This window comes from Stegastes partitus, unplaced genomic scaffold (assembly GCF_000690725.1).
Source record: "Stegastes partitus isolate 25-593 unplaced genomic scaffold, Stegastes_partitus-1.0.2 Scaffold2438, whole genome shotgun sequence".
In the NCBI taxonomy this organism is placed as follows: Eukaryota; Metazoa; Chordata; class Actinopteri; family Pomacentridae; genus Stegastes; species Stegastes partitus.
Window position 1 is genome coordinate 1,883 of NW_007580169.1, and position 21,442 is coordinate 23,324.

Below are 21,442 nucleotides of genomic sequence, written 5' to 3' on the forward strand. Positions count from 1 at the left end.
ATTTAAGGTGAGAAACTTCATTTCACGGAATAATTTAAAAACATAGTGTCAAAGTCTGAACAGTCATCATTCTGCACATTTAAGATCAAATCTGAAAATGAAAAAAACAATTTTAAGTAGAAGCTTTAAATACAAAAGCAATGTGCATACTGTGTACTAGAAAGAACTTTTTACATGTCTTATATTGACACCTCAAAAGTACAAAATGATTTTTTTTTCTGAATCAAAGTACATGTACGTCAAAATGTGTCACGGTACGGCTGATTAGAAGGAGCTGCGTGTGAACTTACCATGCTTCTGTTGTGCCAAGTCGTACTGTTGCATCCTATAGGCGGTGAACTCATAAGAGGAGACGGCAGGAAGAGCAGAGCCGTGCAGACACTGCACGCAGAGCAGCAGCACGGCAGCAGCAACGCTCAGCAACATGATGTCACGTTCGGCTGGGATCTCTCTGCATGAAGGGAGGTTAAAGTTAGGCTTCACACAAGCCCAGAACACCCATCCAGTGTGTTTTCATTACAGACCACAGAGTTGGTGGCAGAACAGACAAGCTGACAACAAACAGGCAAAACACTGTGCAAAATGAAACAGCTTTTTACAGAGATCTTAGTTTTGCACATATTTGTGAATAGTTCATTGAGAACTGGTGGCTGAAGACGAAGCATTCATCTTGTTTTATTCTTGAGAGTACTATAGTCTCAACCAGCCTGGACTTCCAGATGGAGGCGCCTACTGTTCACAAGGTTATTTTAATCCATAATTATGAACGCAACGATGCATTCATTGCATCATTTCGGACACAGAAATGTTCCTCACCTGTCTCCCTGCGCTCCTGTCTCATGAGAATTCCCTCTACGTCTTCCTCAACTTCAGTGTTACTCCAACGTGGACACGCACTACTGTTACCTCCTGGGATCCAAGGCGTCTACGTAAGCCATCATTCACCATCTGCTCCCGAGGGATCAACTCAAGGCTAATCACAAAATGCCCAACCCCCCACCCCTTACACTTACTACTCCTCTATTTCTCCATCCATCTCCCCAACCTGTCTGTTTAGGCCATAATGTCATTCACATCAGTAGGTAATCAGCCATCACCAGCAGAGAGACCGTGTGGGAGGCAGACAAACTGTTTCATCCAGAAGCTATTTGTTTCATCTCCTGCAGAGAAAACAGTTTGAGTCTGAACAAGTGCTGGGCTGGAAAAAAAAAAAAAAAGTAATGGCGGGTATAACACTAAACAAGAAGGGGAAAAAAAAAAGCACAACTGCAAATTACAGAAGCACATGGAACGAGCAGACTTGAGATACCTAATATTTATTTTTTTTTGATATGTTGCACTATACACAGAACTTTAACACTGTTAAAATCTAAATGGAACCAGTTCACAATCGTCATAACAAGCATCTGACAAATAAAAAGCGTCTGTCTGTATATGAAGTATTTCCCATACATGAAAATAAAATGGAAAAAACACACAACTGCAAATAAATAGCTTCTGTTACAACGAATTACTATAAACTCAAGAAGTTAGTGAAGCTATGCCTCAATTTATACATTAGCCACAAGTATTGCACTCAGTATAAGACAACCGTGATGACTTGTGTGCAAATCCATTGGGATGATGTTAACGGTGGAAAAATGCAGCACCGCAGTCGACCACGCAGTCAGTCCCTCCGTGTTTCTGTTAACTAAACACAGCTACCGGTCCAACTAGTAGCTGCACTGGTGACAGTTTTCTACTTTTTTATTATCTACAAACATGGCACCTTCTTATCGTAAATGATCTTTTAACGTGTGTGCACTTTTGTAAATCAAATGTTGCAGAAACAAAAGGCTGTATCGGGGATATCGGTGATAAGAGAAGGGAGATATTTTCTTACTGGGTCACAGAGATGTCTGGGTGGTTTAACCAGTAAAACTAATCAAAAAAAAAGGTTGAAACAAGATTAAAACGATCCTTTTCTCTATCCACGTAGACATTAGTTGTTTTTATGCGATACACACAGTACCATTCATTCATCTATTTGACCAAAGCAAATATTCCTCTTTTGACATCCCATACATAAATGCTTGCAGATCTGGCATTACTGCAAACCAAAAGGAAAAGAAAGAAAAGGAACAACTAAGACTGAGTGCACACTGCATCTCTAATCAGTCTTTGTTGCCGTTTCTATTACACTGAGATTTTCATTATAAAAATGTAAACCTGTTGAAATGCGCAGATTAACAGTTATGACAGATTAATGCAACGTTCCCCCAAAAAACACAGTCACATATCTAAAAAGACACTCACAATGAGACTGTTCTTAGTAGATGTGCACCGTATTTCAAATCCCTTCAACATCAGTCAACAGAACACTGAGAGTAGCCAGCTATTTCTCCCGTAAGCTGAACAGAAGCTTATCAGTTATTTTCAAGAGAAATGTTTTTATGTAGGTGTCACAATCAGGAAGTTTTGCACTTCTCTCTCGTCATTACAGTGTTTTTGGAGAAACTCAGCTTGATCTACTTGGGAGAAAAAATAGCTGATCCCTGCTGAGTTCTGCAAGCGTCTTCAGAGAGATGTAAACAAAGAACATATGATAAAACAGACAGTGTACATTCAGTACTTCTGAACAACAAGGGCAACTTCCTATAGAACTCCATGGAGAACATTGAATGGCATAAAGCATTGACAATCCACAGCTGAGTGTGATGCTACATGTACAGTTCTTGTCGCACATCCGACAAATAAGTTATAGTGTACTTCGGGAGGGAAATGCACACATTTCTAACCTTACAAAAAGGAATTTTAACAAAAAAATGTTTAAAGAAAGGAAAACGTGGAGAACAATCTTATCAAAAAAATAAAATAGAAAGAAAGAAATATGGAATCACTCCATAGACATTCCTTAAAAGCAGGTATGATCAAATTGCACAACTCAGAAAATTCTAATTCTTGCATCCATCTAATAACTCCCTCAAGTGTATGAACTATATTGCAACCTTCACTGGTGGTAGCTACCTTTGCGAAGCATCTCAACCACACTCCTGTGGGGGGCGAACATGAACAAACACACACAAAAGTACACACTAATTCATGAGCTCATTTCTGGCATTATTAGAATGGTTTCTCTAGATCTACCGGTGTTACAGTAGGTGAACCTAAATATGACTAACTTGAAAGCACGTATCTTCTCCTCGGCACAAAGGATGTGGTCGGGGGTCGGTAAAAAGTGATAAATTATCCGCACAGGCTGGTCATCAGGACACAGTGTTAACAGGCAACATGCATTTTTCAGCTTCTTTTTAACTGAATAGAAAACAATGAAGCATTACGACCTCGGTGTAACAGATACAAAAAAAAAATAAAATCTGGATCACTACCTTAGTGTGTAAGCTTTCATGTTTTATCAGCAGCTTGAGGGTTTAGCACTATTTCTCCTGGGCATAATCAGACACACACGTCATTTTCATGTTTGACACGTATTTACACAGGAAGACAAAGCAGACTGGCTGAAAGAAATGAGAAAAGAAAAAAAACAAAAATGGGCACTACAGAGATTCCAATCCCTGTTTGTCCACCGTATACGACCATCAATTATACACCAGTAGAAGAAGCCGACTCCTCGGATGGACCACTGACACAGCAAATGACACCTTGTCAATGTCTCACGCATTTTGGTCGAGTTCCTACCATTTGAATTTGTTGTTTCGCTTCTTCCACAACAACGCACAATCCTCCTTGGCCCTCTTAAACCAGGAAATCCATGAGCATGACATGGAAGTCAAAACGAAGGAGAAGCAAAAGTAACATGTTTTCCTTAGAGGTAATGTTTCTGCCATCAGTCGAGTCCCTGCTGAACCAACAACGCAGAAGTAAGATGCACAGATCCTACCATAGGAGGAACATGCACAGGTACTGTACATATTCAATTTCTCAGGTTCTTTTTTTTTTTCTTTTTTTTTTAGCATTTTATAAACCCTTGATTTTCCCTTTGTGCCTTTGCCAGCCAATTGTTTTTCTTCCTTTGCTGCCACTCTGGTCAGTAGTTGGCCTCAGTGCAGGTGGCGGGCAGGAGATTTTAGGGGGTCGGGGGGGTCGGAGGGGAGGGTGCTACTGGATTTGACAGGCTGTGGAGGGAGCAGCCTGGCAGCACATGCAGGTGGGATTGACTGCTTTAGGGGGGATCAGATCCAGATCCTCATCATCGGGAATCTCATCGAGCCGGTACCCGTCCTTCAGGAGCTGGATGTTCAGGTCCTGGTTGATCTGCTGTAGAAGCCAAAGAAATAACATATCAGAAGAACTTAAAAATACTTTTGCCAATCCTAAGACTAGAAGTGACCCTTTTAGTAAAACTGATTATTTAAAAAAAAAAAAGTATTTGTTACAGAAGTTATTAAAACACAAAAAAAAACAAAAAAACAAAAAAAAAACATTGTGGTCCAGATAAATAATAATAATAAAATCCACACAAAGCAGCAACAGAGTGGAGAACACGCAGGTCATTGATGGTAATGGGTTGAGGCAAGAGGCAAAAACAAATGAAACATATTCGACTCCACAAGGAAGAAATGAAGAGGAACAAATCTTTGTGGGTGAAAAGAAGTATTTGAAGGTGACTGTGACTATGAAAGCTTGGACGAGTCGGGATACTTTTTTTTTTTTTCAATGGGTGCACATACACCTGGCGTGACTGGTGAGACAAAGGAATTGGGTGATCACGTGGCGATGCTTGTGGTTTCACCAAATGATGCTGTGAAACAATATAGTATGTGTATAGATACCTGGTCCCTCAGACATCTCACCTCGGCTGAGGAGTATCCTGATGAGGAGTATCTGGACATGTCAAAGTCATCGTCACTGAAAGACAGGAGACGTTGGCAGTTACACACCAATGATGACAGTCTGCATGATAGTAACGTGTAGATATAGTGATGTGTGAATCTTTAAAGGGGTGGTCAAGCAATTTAGTGTTCCTGTCTTTTATTCTAGTAAGGGTCAAAGGTATGAATGATGGATCCTACATTTGCCATAATACAAATCAGGCTATTGTTTGAAGCTACACAATTTTACATTCTGTGATTTCACTTTGGAACGCAGAATTTCTGCTTTAAACTAGAAAGCCCTTTTTACATATGGAATGTGTAACATGGCTGCTTTAACAATCTGACATGCATGCAATCATTCAGATATCAGGTCACTCTTCCAGTAATGTTCTTCACTGCTTCCTTTAGATATACCCACCACAATGACTGAGACGGCCACGGTACGCACTCAGTATTTGTCATATACATGTGATTAGCCAGTATATAAAGTGATGTTTGATGCAGAATTATGCACTAACAAACAAATTACTAAATGTAAGCTAATACCGGACTTATCAAACTGTCTCGATAATTTACAGTCCCTTCTTTATGATTTCCTAAACATCTAAATTTCCTATATTTTGCCTTTGTCTGATAGTAACCTGTTACTTAACTTTACCATTTAGTAACAAATGAATTAACAGCAGCTTATTAACTATGACTCGATATGTGACAGTTCAGCTATCTGAGGTGAAGAAGAGCACACTGCCTTGTTGTTTGATCCTGACCTGGACCGATCCTGTCACCATGTTAGGGATTATTTAAAATTTAAAGTAATAATGAAGCTTTTGTTCCACACTCGTTTTGTTTTGAAGACACTCATATTCATCCTGCTGCTGTTTCATGCTGCAGGTATTAATAAACTCAGAGGAAAGACACCTACAAGCAGTTGGAAGCAACAAACTAAACTTCAGCTCCTGTTCATCTTTTGTCAAAACTCAGATTAATTACTGGGAAGCCTCAATCATCTGACCTGGTCTGTTTTCATCGCAGTAAAGTTTTGTTTTTGTTGGACATTTAGGTTTGTGATAGATGTGAGATTGTAGGGTAAAGTAGATCAAAGAGCTGTTTTGTGATTCTGGTACATAAATGGCATCTTTTTGGATCAATGCTGGTGCTGAAATGTGAAAAGAGCCTTCCCCAAATTGCTTCACACAACTGAAGTGCTGTTTTGTTGTGTGTTCCCATCCATAACAGCGACTGAGTGCAGTTCAGACTTGTGCCATGTTTAAAGAGTCGCTAGGACTGACCAAGTGAAACTGCAGTCCTCAGAGTGCCCAATGAAACCTGAAGCCGACATGTTCAGGTGACTAATGGCATGTCTGCATGTCTGTAAAAGGCTAAGTCTCTATCAGAGTTATTTAGTCACCAGGTAATGATGACATCATCGGGTTAGACTCAGAAACCCTCCAGAGTCACTCTACAGCAGGGGTGCCCAATCCTGGTCCTCAAGAGCCCCTATCCAGCATGTTTTAGATGTTTCCCTCTTCCAACACACCTGATTCACATGATCAGCTCATCATCAAGCTCTGCAGAAGCCTGATAATAATCCTGATCATTTGAATTAGGTGTGTTGGAAGAGGGAAACATCTAAAACATGCAGGATAGGGGCTCTCGAGGACCAGGATTGGGCAGCCCTGCTCTACAGCCTCAGAGGAAACTATCCAACAAACTTTTACAAGCTGAGCAGTACATTTCATTCCACTTAAAAAACTGCACACACTAGTTAAAAGCTGCATCTCATATTTGAAGTGATTAGTAAACATGAAGTGTTGACATTTACAAGATATTGAACCTCATGCAAGAACAGTTTCATATTCTTATGCTCTTTTTTCCATGACTGGACAAAATTGTTGTAAATCTCTCATTTTAGCCTGATGTGCATCACCTGTTCACGAGGAGGTGCATGTTAAATAGATTTGATCATTAGTATAATCAGAGTCCCCAAATGTGCTACATGAAGCTACATGTTCAGCTTACCAAAGTTTCATTCACAAAAAAATGTTTTTAATGAGTTCTGCTGTTTTGGTTCTCCGTAAACAAGACGACACGTTTAGCAGAGTCAGTAGTGGTACTGGAGGACGAGAAACGATTAGAAATTATTAATAGCACAGCTGCTGTAGCATGAAAAAGAGATGAGAGAATTGTTTCAGCTACATGAATTTGGGATGCTAAACAGCATCTTTCTTAAAGTGGTCCCTGACAGACAACATGATGTGATCATGTGACAGAGACACGAGACCGACAACTTTTACAACCAACAGAAGATGGTGTTACACTGTTGGGTACACAGAGTCTCATTTTGGACAGAGAACTGCAGAAAGTTCCTGAGGCAGCTGGGTGAGAAGAATTTCACTGATAATTACTGATCTGTGTAAGTCTCCTTGCCAAAATATAGCAATAAAAATGATCATAGCTACAGAATCCTCTGAGAATATGTGCAATGACTGTATTGTAATCAAATTCCAAATTCATTCAGACTAAGGTTTTATGATATTATGTCAAAACAATGCTTTTTTTCCCGCCCCCTGCAGTGCAAAGCAGAACGGCTAGTATGACTCGAATAACAGATCTGGAACATTCATCAATTTTTTTTTTATGGGAAAAAAAAATCTAAATACTGGATATTTGGTGAATACCACAACTTGACTGGAACCACTAACACAAGCCACAAAAGAATGAAGTTGTGTGTACAAGTGGTTGCTTGCATGTTGTCTATCGATTTCACACTTTAACAGATAATGTCTTGATTCTTATGGAAATTACTTTGTTAATAATGCGGATGGATGGTTAGACATACTGAAGTACAAATATGCAGTAACATCATGGTTTCTCCCTCCAGTGAGTAATCTGCCTTTCCTTTACTGCAAACAAGCAGAACAAGGAGACATTGTGCAAAGGGTGTGCACATGAGTCTAAATTGTGGACAATAAACAAACGGGTATCCTGTGTCGCAGTGAGTCAGAAAGCTTGTCAGAAAAAGTATATGATGCAATTCATGATGTAAGTTCTGTTGACTACCAGAGAGCTCATTTTACATGAGAGGGTTTGCCTCATGTGGCAGCATATGGGGGGGCAACAGAGGGTGGGACTCATCTGTGTCACATACAGACCTGCTGGTAGCGGGTGGAAGGGAGCGCTCTCTCTCTGAGCTGCTTTTGCCTGTCCAAATCCTCACCCGCTATCCTCTAATCCTGAGCCCTGGGAGAGGCTTTGCCCCTTTTTAGGATCCCTTCTGTTAAGAACTCTCTCAAGTTGCTCTATGGATTAATGTCTCATCATGACAGAGTGGGGCGTATAAAACTACAAGTTAGCCAATTTCCCCTTTTTAAGTCTACTTTTGCTCAAATATCTGTTCTTTCGTGTCTGTGATATTTCAGAGTTACAGCGTTGATACGATGACATGTGCAGGACCTACCTGTCAGTGTCCAGTGCTACCAGAGGCTTCTCATCGGGGCTCTGGTCTAAAGAAGAGTAGCCTTTGTTTGGCACCACCAACCTATAAAAGAGCACAGCACACTTGTGTATTAGAAATGAAAATGCATACAACAAACGTTTTTCACATTTGCAACAAAAATATCACAATTTATTAATACCTGCAAATGTATAAGTCAAGGAACCAAAAGAAAGTATTGCATTTGTCCTAATAAGGGCATTTATTCCCCCCAAAATTGGGAATAATCTGTTGCCTTCAGATTGTAGGCTGTTCTAGATTATCTTTGTGCCTCAGAGATTCTGGGTACAGACCAGTGGGTCGCCTTTCTTATATTTCCACTAATCCACCAGGGAGTGGGATTAAACAGATGAGCCAGTTGTCAATACTGTGGGTTGTACTGGGTTTATGCTCAATGCTTTTGACTCTTTTATCAGCATTCATACTCCCAAACATCCAATTTCCTTTCTCTAAGAAGCCTTGTTGTGCTCTGTTTGTGTTCAGTTGTAACATTAGAAAGTCTGATGGCGTCGCTGGCAGGCTGGCAGCGAATAAAGCCCTCAGAGGTAGCATGCACAGTCCTCGTGTTTTGCATTTCAGTTAGTTGCGGTATTTTGCACTGAATAGGGGAACTGAAGATGCAAAAAACATATTGCTTGTCATGCTAATGAATGCAAAGTGTAACATTTGCGGTTGTGTTGGTCAGAATAACAGAGAAACAAACAGGCAGTGGAAGCTGCTACCTTGTCCTGGCATTCTTCTTCGGTTGTTGATTGACAGGACTTCCCACGGTGCCATTCTTCACTGATCCCTTCCTGGCAAGGTCCCTCTGTTTCTCTGGGCAACCAGAGGAAGTGAGGTCATCAGTAAATACAACAATTAGGCTAAACACATTTACCATAACTAGTAGCGTTATGTGATTTTGCTTCTTGGGAAAAAAAAAATGAACTAAAGTCTTGTTATCCAAATGTAGTGTTTATAGCCCAGTACACACCTTTGTTGTGAGAGCAGCTCACTAAAAGCTATGGATTGTTGACATTGTAATATGGCCTCTAACCAACATGCAGCCATTTCTGGTTGTTGGTTATTTTTGTTTTGATGAAATATTCAGCCAGTGAGTCTTCCTGAGCACATGAATGGATCGACAGATATTACTAAAACATGTAGTGTTTTTACAGGAAGAATACTGGAATTGGATACATACAGATACATCTGATTTTCATAGTTCATACCAAGACCTTTGGATTCACAATCAATGCGTCTTAAAGGATGAAATCTTTTGGCAAAACACAACAGTTTTAAGAGATTGATGGCGTAGTTTTAGGAAACTATTTCTCAGCAAGCTTTTTGGATCACAGTCCTTAAAGAAAAATTAGGAAGCCTAAGTGGAACAGAGGCTTTACCAATGTTGTGACAACAGGAGCTGCTCAGTAATATTCTGACACCACTGACAGTAGAAGTAAATTGCAATGCTGGGAAATATAATTTCACTGAAATGCAAAGTGGTTTTTAAATATGATAAGGCATCAGCTGTTTTTTTATATTTATTTTACCCACGTATGATGCAGTAAAGCAAACCTGCTTACTACAGTATTCCATTGCAGATTTCATGCGCATATTTCCCTGATGGGCTGCAGGCTTTCCATTCTTCGCTGCTTACTGTTAAACCCTTTGATATTGTGAAGTCATGTCATGTATTGATTTGCGGCGTGTTAGTTATGATACCTATTTGGACCTGCAATGGAGAAGGCTTGTAGTTCATGGCCACACTCTCTCCCTTCGTGTCAGGCTCTGCCTCTGAGGTGGAGGATGCTGCTGGGTCCTGGAAACAGAAACACAATGCAGAGCATGTTAGCGCTGAACACTAAGATGTATTTGCTAGGATCTTGTTCAGACAGGGGGACCCAAAGTGTTTTCTAGTGACAAATTCCCTTCACCTTGTACTTCTTCCTTGGGGTATGTGAAACTGAACATAATCCTCTCAACTCACCCCTAAGAATAATGATCAGATCCATCACTAACTAACATAGCCTGGAAAATCAGCTCGCTTTAGAAACTGCTTGCGTTCAAAAACCTGGCAAGATTCCTCTGGCCTACTATAGCTGCCTGGATTGCAGCGTCAATAGGCTTGAGTGTTCGGCCTATGCTGGTGGCTCTGTCTCTTTCATGTGTGAGCCAGTGGTGATGGCATGGGGAGGTGGCCATGGGAGAACAGAGGGGGTTGCTGTTGGAGCCATGGTTTCCCCCAGATTGAGAGAGGGGAGCTGGGCCGCGCTTGGCCTGCTCTGCTCACAGAGCTCCACATTATGTTGATCCTACAGGCCTCTGCTTGTTGCACTCTGAGAGATGAATGAACGCCACCAGGCATTTAGCTTTTAATAACCCGAGCAGAGACACTTACAGTTAAAGTTAGAAATTCATATAGGCTCCGAACAGCACTGTGTATGAGATACAATATGCTAATTGTATAACTATATTTATCAATTTATACTTATTCATGAAAGTGTTGAATGTCTAGAAAACTCATTGCAGGCGTAGGCATGTTTGTGCTTCATAACAACATTTTAAACATTAATAAGTGTCTTTGAAGACTGCATGAATGGATAACAAAATAAATAGGTCTAGGCACAGATATGCCTGAATCTATTTCATCAAAACCTTTTTTATGGTATTACTGAGAAATACTGCACCAATTTAGGCCAATTCCACGAGACCAACAGAGCTTATCCAATCTCACAGGGCCTGATGAAAAATTCATGAGTATTTAGCAGGGACAGTGAAAAGCTTATTTTGCATATCAATTTTTATGTAATGCAATTAAAAACAAACTGCCAACAATACAGTCAGATGAAACAACCATGCGGAGCACGACATGTTCAAACACATGTAGTGTCGGCTTAACCCCCAAGCAAAAATCTAAGTAACACTATTGTCAGACAGAACATGAGACCAATATAGTTTCTTTTTCTTTTCTCAGATGCCACACTTCATCTCCTATCCTCACATTTCTCCAATTTTCACCAAGAACTTTAAATAAATTAGTTCTTTTTTTTTAAATGTCTACCAATGTGGCTAAATCCACCTTCATCAATAGCCTCATCTTCTCCTGGTGATGAAGCATTGTTCACTTCGCTGGAATAATTAATGAGAGCTGCAACAGTGAACACACACACCAGTAGATGTTGACGAATCACAGCACACCGATGAGGTATTCCCACTTTAACAAGCACAAACATTTTCTGTTCTGTGACAGGCACTTCCCTTAGATCATTAGGCTTACCCAGAGGATTTTTTTTTTCTTGTTTCTTCACACTTCTATTCCTCTACAGAAAGATACTATGATGATGTAGGGTCACACTGTCTGTCAAATATATCCCTTTGAAATTTTTCAGCAGAGCTGCCAGTGAATAATGAAAGGGATTCTGTATTAAGCTGCCTGTGACAGAATTTCCTCCAACTTGTTAAAAATAAGACAGCACAATTACTGATAGCAAGTGGCAGGTACCCCATAATAAACAAGTTAAAACTCTTCCTGAAGCATAACAGCTTAGAATACAGTGTATCAGTTGAAAGTTTGGCCTAAAGAAATGTAACTGAAAGTTCCTAAATCTAAAAACAGAAATGAAAATGAATCCCTTTCAGTGGCACTAATCAACGGGATCATACACAGTCGTACATTAAAAACATACATAGAAAAGGCGCTAGTTTCCTGAAAGACCACATTCTGACAGCCACTGACAAATGAATAAGTCGTGACCTGCGACACTTGGGGCGACAGATTGATTTTTATGTATTACAGTAAAGCGTGGCCTCGCACCCCACCCTGACCTTCAACGTGCGTTTACATACACTCACTCACAGTCACATGCACACAAAATGTGTGTGTACACATGCGCGCACATTAGAGAAATGACCACTCTGTGTATGAGTCTCATCAGTCTGTCTTCCTGTTGGCGAATCAGTTTCTGCCTCTGATGATGAAGAGCCACAAGGTTGCTGACGAAGCATAAACACCAAGCGATTTGTAGGATTATACATCATGGCCGCTCACCGGCCAATAGCATTGAGGACTGATACATCAGGCGACTATTAAAACAGTTGACTGCTATCCTTATGCAAGACAATGGCAACTGGGCTACGTATGTTACAATCTCAGTGTGTTACAGGGCAATCTGCCATAAATAGATTTAGTCTACAGTATTCCCTTTCACATTTCCACATGCTGAATAATGTGATGATTTGTGACTTGGAAGGTGTTTGAATACCATGCTTGAGATTTATATCTAATAGTCAACAATTGTAAATGCTCAAAATTCTATATTAAGCTGTTTTATCTGTGTGAAATTGATTCTCCACAGAGAAGCAGGTGCCAAGTGCATTCATACCATTTTGGGACCACAATGATGTTATTAGCATTAAAATGCACTGCCATGTGTGCCACAGCGACCGGGATCTGGGCATGGTCAGATACTGTGCAAATCCAAAGAGGCGGGCTGTGTCAGATAAACTGTAAAATATATGAGGTAACGCTGGAGAGGTCCACAGTGTTGGACTGACACAGGCTCTTATAGTTATATGATGAAAAGGAATAAACTTTATGGTTTAGAGATGGTTTTAAGGCACAATGGGCACTCGATGACACACTGCAGCCATAATCCAAGTATCTCTTGTATTGGATTCATCTCCACACACAAAAAAAAACCCCACTGGATGAAACACGAGTGTAGACTGATCAAATCTTCATGGAGCAAAGCAATTGCTTTTGCATAAAAAAGTAGAGTTTCTGAACCAGTGAAAGTAAGCTTTCCTGTGATTTCTGCCAGAGTTTAGCCTCAAGGGTAGCAGTCCTGGGGAAACATGGATCTGGTATGAACAGTAGAACTTGGAGCTCTGCTTTTGCCTAAACCCCCAAGGCAAACACTTACAAAGGGACAGCTGTTTGAGACTGCCTCGTTTGAAGTGTGGAGAATAAGGCCGGCGTATCAGAATTATCTGTGGCAGTAATGTACTGCTGAAAATAAAGCTCTGCTCAAAACGAAATGTAGAGAATAGGAGCAATGGTTCAGTTATTAACTGGGTGCTATGACGTATCATATCTAACAGAGATTAACAGTGCACCACTGTTGTTGTTATAAGCACAGCAACACATTAATGTCATAACAGGTCTGAGACTTGTCATGTAGTAAACCATGGAAGGACTCTCTGCTCAGGCTAACTGTCATTACAGCTCAGTCTGCAGTACGGGTGTGCACACAGAGCTCCAATTCATCATTTGGGCTCATACAGCACATCCCGACCCAAATACCACGTCACCAAATGACGAAATGTAAAAACAGTGAGCAGATATTGATGTAAACAAGCGCATACTGACGTGGATTTAAAGGATCACGATTTTATCCAAGTGCGTAGTATAATCACTATGATGAAATAAAGTGAAGGCTTGCTTTTTATTAATCCCTGTATCTATTATTTACGCGATCGTTTCTATAGAAAGCAATAGTCGCTGTTCTTTCATCTATAGATGGCCGATTTACACCGATCCCAGAGATCCAGTTTGTCCCAGAGCTACAAATTGCCATCGGTTAGCTCAGGCGCAGATTATGTGACACAGCTGTCACGATGAAGCACATAAGCGAGGCAAAAACACGCCGTTTGCACTCAATAGAGAATGATTTGCATAAGATGTGTTTTTGTCGTTCGTCTCTCACCAAAGGCTGCGTCTCTCCGTTGACTGGAGGCACTTGGAATCTGTCGATTTCTTCCATCATTTTGGCAAAGCGCTATAGAAACGATGCAGGCGTGAAAGATAAACGTTTTGTTTAGCCTAACTATCCCGGTTTATGATGCTCGGTTGTCGGGATCCCTCGTTAATCAGCATGATAGCAGTTCGTTTTCCTCCATCCTGACAGAGGTGACTCGACAGCAAAACAGCAGTACCGCCCCACTTCCGGGTCTATAGAATATTCATGACAAAGCAGCCAATCACAGAGCAGATCACTTGGAAGTGCGTTGTGAACCATATTCACGCATTTCAATTATAGACATTGAGAAACATCATAATCAACATGTATAATTACAGATTTTTTTTTTCATCTAAATAGAAATTATTTCATTGTGCCATACCATTTTTGCCTGAACTACTTCTTTAATATAATTCTATGTTGTCTAATATATATATATATATTTAATAGAAGGAGCAGCATTCTTAGGAATAAAATGTTCACTATTGAGTTTCAGTTTTTTTGCATAAAGTATTCACTAGTTAACAGTTCACAAACAGAAAAAATAGTGTGCTGGGAGCTACTTTGACCGCTACCTGGGGCTTACGGTTGTCTTGGTAACCTGTATACAGCAGCAGGAAACCGTGGCAGACCAAACTCTTCTGCTTTCAGCAATTTGAAAGTGTAACTTTTTAACTCTGTACCGAAAAAATAACCCAGTAAACCTGTTTTAAAAGCGTTAAAACCGGACTCTTGCCGCAATGTCTGTTCGGGACACTAACGTCAGAGCACATGCAAGAAAGGTAATTGTGGGTTCAGTTAAGCTAATGTTAGCTTACGTTAGTAAAGTCAGGACGCACGTCCTAGTCGTTTAATGTTAAGTAAAAGTACGTCTTACTGTAGTGTTAAATGTACTACTGACCACTTGGCTGATGTCGTTATCATTATGCAGGGCTCTAATGTTCAGAAAACACCTGGAGTGAAGTCAACCAAAGCTGCAAATAAAGAAAAGGTAGGTGGCCTTTCGACAAAATTCCAAGAGTTTTAGTAAAAAAAAGTAACTGGAAACAAAAAGAGAAGTCCAGTTTTGTTTTTGTTTTTTCTGAAGACGTTTTACTTCTCATTCAAGGCGCTGGCATAGTTCTAACAGAATGATGGAGACTCCCACATATATACTGCCCCCCAAAAAACCCATGGCTAATGGTACATTTACTACCAACATGCCTCTTGGTGTAAGCAGTTGTGAATATGCCTAATCAGGGATCTCTCATATCATTTGTGTTTTCTGTTCTCAATGCGAACATTGCTGTCCTCAAAGGAGTGTCCACTATCCTTCAGATGCAGGTGGACGGCTGAGTCTGTCCAGAGGAGCTGGTTCTCCTGTGTTGTACCACACTCTTGTGGAGTGGTTGTTCAGTCTTCCCTTGATACAGTTTGCTTTGGACTGCACATACAACATTGTTCAGCTTGTGTGTGTTTTATCTGTGTGGTAAACCAGTTTTTGCCTCTGAGTGTTACCTGAGTCTTAAGTTGCATTGGTTTGTTGTGTTTGGAGAAAATCGTTCAGTTTCTCAGAAAACACGAGCTATTCATAAGGGAGGGCGATGTTGTTGTGCCTGTTCTTTTTTTCTTCTCTGTTTGTATCAAAATTCCAGCCAAAAAAAAAAAAGAATTTAAAAAATCCAACAAACAAAATTGTATAAATAAATAAAATAAAATAAAAAAGATACACTTTTGAATTTTAACATTTGACTGCAGGGGAGAAAAAACATATGTGCAATGACCACATGATGTAGTTTTCTGTTTGTTCAAGATCTCTTCTGTATGTGACGAGACGGATGTGACGGATGAGGAAAAGACTGTGGAGATGGGTGGTGGACGCATCAAAGGCCTTGTTAAGCCTCCAGATCAACTGAAGCTCACTGACATTGTAAGAGAAGGATAATGGTTTTCATTTCTCATGAGAAGAAAATGTCTTTACTGTTGTTCTGCTTCACTTTGTGGTCTTAATAAAATTGTTAGTTATCATTTTATTTCTCTGTATTTGCAATTAACACCTCAGCCAAATTAGTCAGTCACTCATATGCTGGTAATTTCTGCTTTATCTGTATCTGACCAGGAGAAGAAGGAGAAAATCACAAAGGTCCTGACTACACACAACCCAAATGCCCCTAATAATATTGCCCGCTGGAGCTTTAAGGTAAAGATGGTACATCCAGTCAGGTTTGCAAATTCACATCACTGATTTGCGACTTAAGTGTGACTGCAATGCTGAAGCAATGTCAATGAAGGTTCTGTAAATTGGTAATTGAAGAATACAAACATTCTTTCTTCAGTGTCAGACCTTCATATTCACTTGAGAGTAACCTGTTGGGCTGTGTGCTTTCTTTTATTTTAAATGTTTGTTTCACTCCAGTTAAGAAGCAAGTAAAATAAATTTTCTTCTCGTTTGACCACAACCAAATGAAATTTACACATTCTTTGCTTCATATTTTTCACGTTTTTGTTTCTCATTTTTTCTCAGGATCGTTGTTTTAAGCCTTGTGTTGTGGATCACACGATGCATATCTTTGAATTGGAGGTCAACCTCGTGTATAAAAACTCTGAGGAGGGTCGTAAAGAAATGCTCAAGCAGGGTCTCCATGAAGGTAGCTACTGAAATATGCTACAATACTGTTCTGTGTATATAGAGCACACAACCTGTTTGTTATAGATACAAGACCAAGAAAGTCATATTTTCATGACTTGGCAAATGTGTTTTTGAGGCATGAACTGTTAGATTTTCTTCTGTGGTGTAATACACACTTGGTGCCACAAGGTGTCACTTTCAACTTGTGCCATAAAATTCAAGAAAGGTCCATGCATGTAGACATGATGTGTTTGTTTTCTGCACAGTGAAATTAAAGTCACATTTTTCTGTGTGTCCAGATGATGCAACAGTTGACACCGGAGCAGAATCTGATAAGGAGAAAACAGAAACCTCGGTAAAATGTCTTTGATTTAACTACAGTCAAACTGTTGGTTTGCATTTGGCAATATTTTATATTCCATTTAAAACAATATATTGCAAACCTGATCGACATTTAATCGAAAAGTAAATAAGCCAAGAGTTTGGCTTGAACTACAAACCTCTCTTTTTTTGTTTTCCACAGGCTACACCTGTAGAGGATGGAGGGGAGGTGGAGGAAGCTGGAGAGGAGGATAGACCAGACAGCGCGGCTTCCAAAACTGATAAGAAAGAGCCGAAAATTGCAAATGTATTCGCCTGTTCCAGGGCCACCCAGACTCTCGATAATCCACCGAGGGTAGGCAGGAGGAGGAGGATCATAGCCACTGTTCTGCATAATTGTTGAGATATCCTCATGAAAAACACAATGTTGATGGGTATATAATGAAATATTCATAGCCTCAAAAGTTTCAGGGAAGGTATTTTTATTTTCCTGCAGGAAATAAGCTGCCAGATTGAACCTCTTCCACGTAGCAGCTTCTCTGCCTCTGCTAATCAGGTACTGGATTCCTTGACTTGTTTTAAAGATACTTTAAAGCAAGGTTTGCTTTCTCACTGTCATGCGCCAGAGAATATTTGTGCTTACATTGAATGATGATTAACTCTGTTCTCTGTGCAGTGGGAGATCTATGATGCGTATGTGGAAGAGCTGCAGAAACAAGAAAAAAATAAAGAGAAGCAGAAAGCTGTACCGTCAGAAAAAGATGACAAAAGTCAGAAGAAAATGGTGCTGATGGAGGCTCAGGTAAATTGATTTCTGGACGATTTTCCTTCCTGAACTCAGCATGTTAATAATATTTGCATTTTAACACATTGTCATGTAATATTAGTGTTGTTGTCATATATGACATACATTTCCATATCAATGCATTGTTCATGACTCTCAAATCATAGTGTTGTCTTTTTAGAGCTAACAAAATTACTATATATATAAAATATAGCAGTGTTCAATGTATGCTTTTCCATTTAATATTCTGAAGGAAGCTGACTTCAAAAAAGTGAAGAAGGAGGCCAAGAGCTTGGAACGAATGGTCAATCAGAATATCTATGACAAGATAGTACAAGGTATATTTCTATCAAGTGACACAATAGCAAAATACATTCCCATTGGATAATCAAGTAAACACATTATTTTTTCTTTTCTTTTCTTTTAATTTAATTGCCTTCCTTTCATCTCCCTTCAGATTTTGCATACTACGAGGATCCCGCTGATGAGTTCAGGTTCCCAAAGGCCACCCTTCTCCCCTTGTGGAAGTTCAAATATGACCAAGCCAAAAAACTGTCTGTCACTGCCCTCTGCTGGTAGGTTCACACATCAACTCTACTGTTTCCTCAAATTGGTGTATGTCAGTGATTTTATACCCCTTTTATTCCTGCGAGAAATGGAGGATGACTTTTTGAATCATCTGTCCTTAACAGGAATGACAAATGTCCGGATTTGTTTGGTGTGGGAATGGGCTCATGTAAGTACTAAGAATAGCAGGCAATCAGTAGACATCTCTTTCAGTTTAAATTTGATCTAATCTAATCACATTTGTATTTGTCACTTTCTATAAAGAATGTTTTAGGGTGTTTTTTAAACAACATTTGTAATGAGTTTATCTTTGCAAATCTGTTTTCTTGTGTCCTTCGCATGGCCAGATGACTTCTGCAAACAGGGAAGCGGCATGCTTCTCTTCTACACATATAAGAACTGTTCCTTCCCAGAGTACATCTACCCCACCAGTTCTGGTGTCCTGTGCCTCGACATCCACAAGCAGCGTACCTACCTGGTGGCAGTAGGCCTCTATGACGGCTGTGTGGCTGTCTATAACTTGAAGAAGGAGGGAAAGGAGCCTATTTACAAGAGTACAGCAAAGACTGGCAAGCACACAGCCCCTGTCTGGCAGGTTAGAGTAGGGGACCCAGCAGAGATGGATAGAGTAATGGCAGTTTGTAGTGTGTCCGTGTGTGTGTTGTTCAGTCTAATTTCAGCCACTCTACCTTTGCTTACCTTGCTCTCAATTTTGCATTCACATTGAAGTTTTGTCATTTTGAGAAGCTTTAGTTGGGAGTGGAGATGGATTGATAAACTCCTGGGAAGTTTCCAGTGGTTAATTCTGATTTTCTTTACTTTTTTACATTCAGGTGTGCTGGCAGAATGATGACATGGACAACAACCACAATTTCTATTCTGTGTCATCTGATGGCCGAGTTGTGTCCTGGACACTAGTCAGGGTTAGTCAAGGAAATATTTTTTTTTTATTTGGGTGTATCATGTCTCTAACTTGCACTCCCATATGTGGTGAATTAGATTTTCTGTGAGATGTTGATAAGCATGTCTGACTGTGTGTTTGCCTAATTGCAGAATGAGCTGGTTTTTACAGATATTATCCAACTGCCATTGATTGGTGCTGACCCTGAGGAACCAGAACTTGCACAGATGCACCTCATTCGTAAGGTTTTACTCACTTAGATTGCTAGCATATGGATATATAAAAGGCTGTACTCAAAACATTCAACACACTTTACTACTATTATTTATACAAAGTGCCTGACTTTGAGAATGATCCGACATCAATTCAGATTTGCCTTGGCCCAGTATATCAGACTGGTGTCTGTAATAGTGTGCGTCTCATTTAAGCGCTTAATACCTTTTGTTCACAGCTTGTGGTACATCGATGGACTTCCATAAACAGATTGACTATCTGTTCCTAGTTGGCACTCAGGAGGGGAAAATATATGAGGTATGTATTAGGGATTTCACTTTGCTGGTCTTGGCTGTGTGTCACTTTTAATGTTACATTTAGCATGTTGTTGACATGGCCCAAAAAGGCAGTTAAATGTGCAGTGAAGAAGAAAGTGATAACGTAAAGGCTTTGGTTGTAGTACAGATCATATGATGTGGCCAAACCTATAATGCACAGTAGATTATAGGACAGTCATGTAAAGCAACAAATTACAGTATAGATGCAGCATAATCATAAACTTTCAAAGTAACCATATAGTTTTAAAAAATATATTAACATTGATAATTCACTGTTATATTTACTTCTTTATAGTAGTTTAAATGGTCATTATGTTGATTTTCATCAATTGTCTAATTATATGTAATAATAACTATAATAACTTACATTATTCTATTTATCTTAGATTGAATTATTGAGCCTTAGCGACAGTAGTAAGAATTTGAAAATATAGTGAGCAATCATCTGTTTTTATAGTTTCTTAATGTCATTGCCAATTAGATTACCTCCAGCGGTGGGGTTGAGGGACTTAACTTTATCATTGTTTATTTTCAATGTCAGGATTGCCAGTAACACAGGACAGTTGCCTTTATGACCCTGAATTTTAGGTCATTCTGCATCATTTCTTCTCTCTCTTCTTTTCCCTCCCACTCTAATCACACAGAAAAATATAATTCTGCTGTATATGTGTTAAGACAAAGTCAACTGTTAGCGCAAACATTTACTATATATAGTCAGACATGGGAAAGAGTTGGGATCACTTGGGGCACACAGACCCAATGAACAACGCAAATGGAGTGTAAACATCAATCCATCCATCCATCCATTTTCTATACCTTCATTATCCTGTTTAGGCTTACAGAGACGCTGGAGCCTATACCAGCTGACTTAGGGCGAAGGCAGGGTACACCCTGGAAAGGGCACTAGTCTAGCACACAGCAAACACAGATGCACACCCACACTCAAGAAGCACTAGGAGGGATCCCACGCAGAGCGAGTGTGAACAGGTTGCTTTAACATATTGGCAGAGTCAAACAATCTGTGTTTTGTGTCTTCAGTCTTCAATAGCTGATCCAGTCACCATTAACACAAGCCAGTTAGATCATTTCAGCAGAGTGTTGAAACATTCTTCAGTTAATCCGACACATAGAGTATGTCTTTATTGACGCTGTTTGAAAAGATCATGTGTTGTTGTTGATAGTGCAACATTTTCACAGATACTATGCAGTATTATCCAGAAATTACTTAAATATGGAATTACTTAATTCAGTTATTGTATTAATTAAAATGATCTTCTGGCTTGTTCAGTTCACCAGTTCTGGTTGACATTACCAGTAAAATCTGTTCAAGGGTTTTGTGTCAGGACAGCAATGCCACAAAATGCAGATGAATGATCAAGAGGAGACAAACAAGTTTTGAAATTTGATCATATTGTACTGTCACAGCCTTGCCAGGTTTGACCTCAGAGCAAAAAATAAGCTTATGCTAGTTTCGTTGATTAGGATGACTTGAAAATTACTGCAAGATTTTGCTTTTGTTGTTCAGCCAAGCCTCAGACCCAAAATTGTGGTTTTTTTTGTGTGCCATTAGGATCAACTTGGGGCTTTACACTGTTCCTCAGTATCTTGTCTGAAAAATGGAAGCGCGTTTTATTTGTGGTGTACTTACAGATATCCTGCTGGGGTTGCACTCCAGAGGGTGCA

At 39.8% G+C, this 21,442-nt stretch overlaps 2 protein-coding genes across 3 annotated transcripts in view; one reads left to right on the forward strand and one right to left on the reverse strand.

The window, feature by feature from the left end:
- Positions 1-1,299: 1,299 nt before the first annotated feature.
- On the reverse strand, positions 1,300-14,210 carry LOC103375022 (protein FAM219A-like). 2 transcript variants are annotated; one of them, XM_008305211.1, is made up of 6 exons: positions 13,995-14,210; positions 10,012-10,108; positions 9,030-9,123; positions 8,272-8,352; positions 4,794-4,848; positions 1,300-4,257 (listed from the first exon to the last, which is right to left on the reverse strand). In XM_008305211.1, the coding sequence occupies exons 1-6, from the start codon at positions 14,052-14,054 to the stop codon at positions 4,099-4,101; spliced, it is 546 nt and encodes a 181-aa protein (XP_008303433.1). In that variant the 5' UTR covers positions 14,055-14,210; the 3' UTR covers positions 1,300-4,098. The 2 variants fall into 2 exon arrangements, with proteins under 2 accessions (XP_008303433.1, XP_008303432.1); XM_008305210.1 differs by having other exon boundaries at positions 4,773-4,848.
- Positions 14,211-14,767: 557 nt separating this feature from the next.
- Positions 14,768-21,442, forward strand: part of dnai1.2 (dynein, axonemal, intermediate chain 1, paralog 2) — a 26,521-nt gene continuing 19,846 nt past the window's right edge. The window contains exons 1-16 of the mRNA XM_008305212.1: positions 14,768-14,809; positions 14,959-15,018; positions 15,820-15,936; positions 16,126-16,206; positions 16,531-16,654; positions 16,935-16,990; positions 17,159-17,311; positions 17,453-17,512; positions 17,633-17,758; positions 17,994-18,078; positions 18,198-18,315; positions 18,433-18,476; positions 18,655-18,902; positions 19,141-19,230; positions 19,361-19,448; positions 19,660-19,739. Of these exons, the coding sequence (XP_008303434.1) occupies positions 14,768-14,809; positions 14,959-15,018; positions 15,820-15,936; positions 16,126-16,206; positions 16,531-16,654; positions 16,935-16,990; positions 17,159-17,311; positions 17,453-17,512; positions 17,633-17,758; positions 17,994-18,078; positions 18,198-18,315; positions 18,433-18,476; positions 18,655-18,902; positions 19,141-19,230; positions 19,361-19,448; positions 19,660-19,739 (1,572 nt within the window). The remainder of the gene's footprint in view (positions 14,810-14,958; positions 15,019-15,819; positions 15,937-16,125; positions 16,207-16,530; positions 16,655-16,934; positions 16,991-17,158; positions 17,312-17,452; positions 17,513-17,632; positions 17,759-17,993; positions 18,079-18,197; positions 18,316-18,432; positions 18,477-18,654; positions 18,903-19,140; positions 19,231-19,360; positions 19,449-19,659; positions 19,740-21,442) is intronic.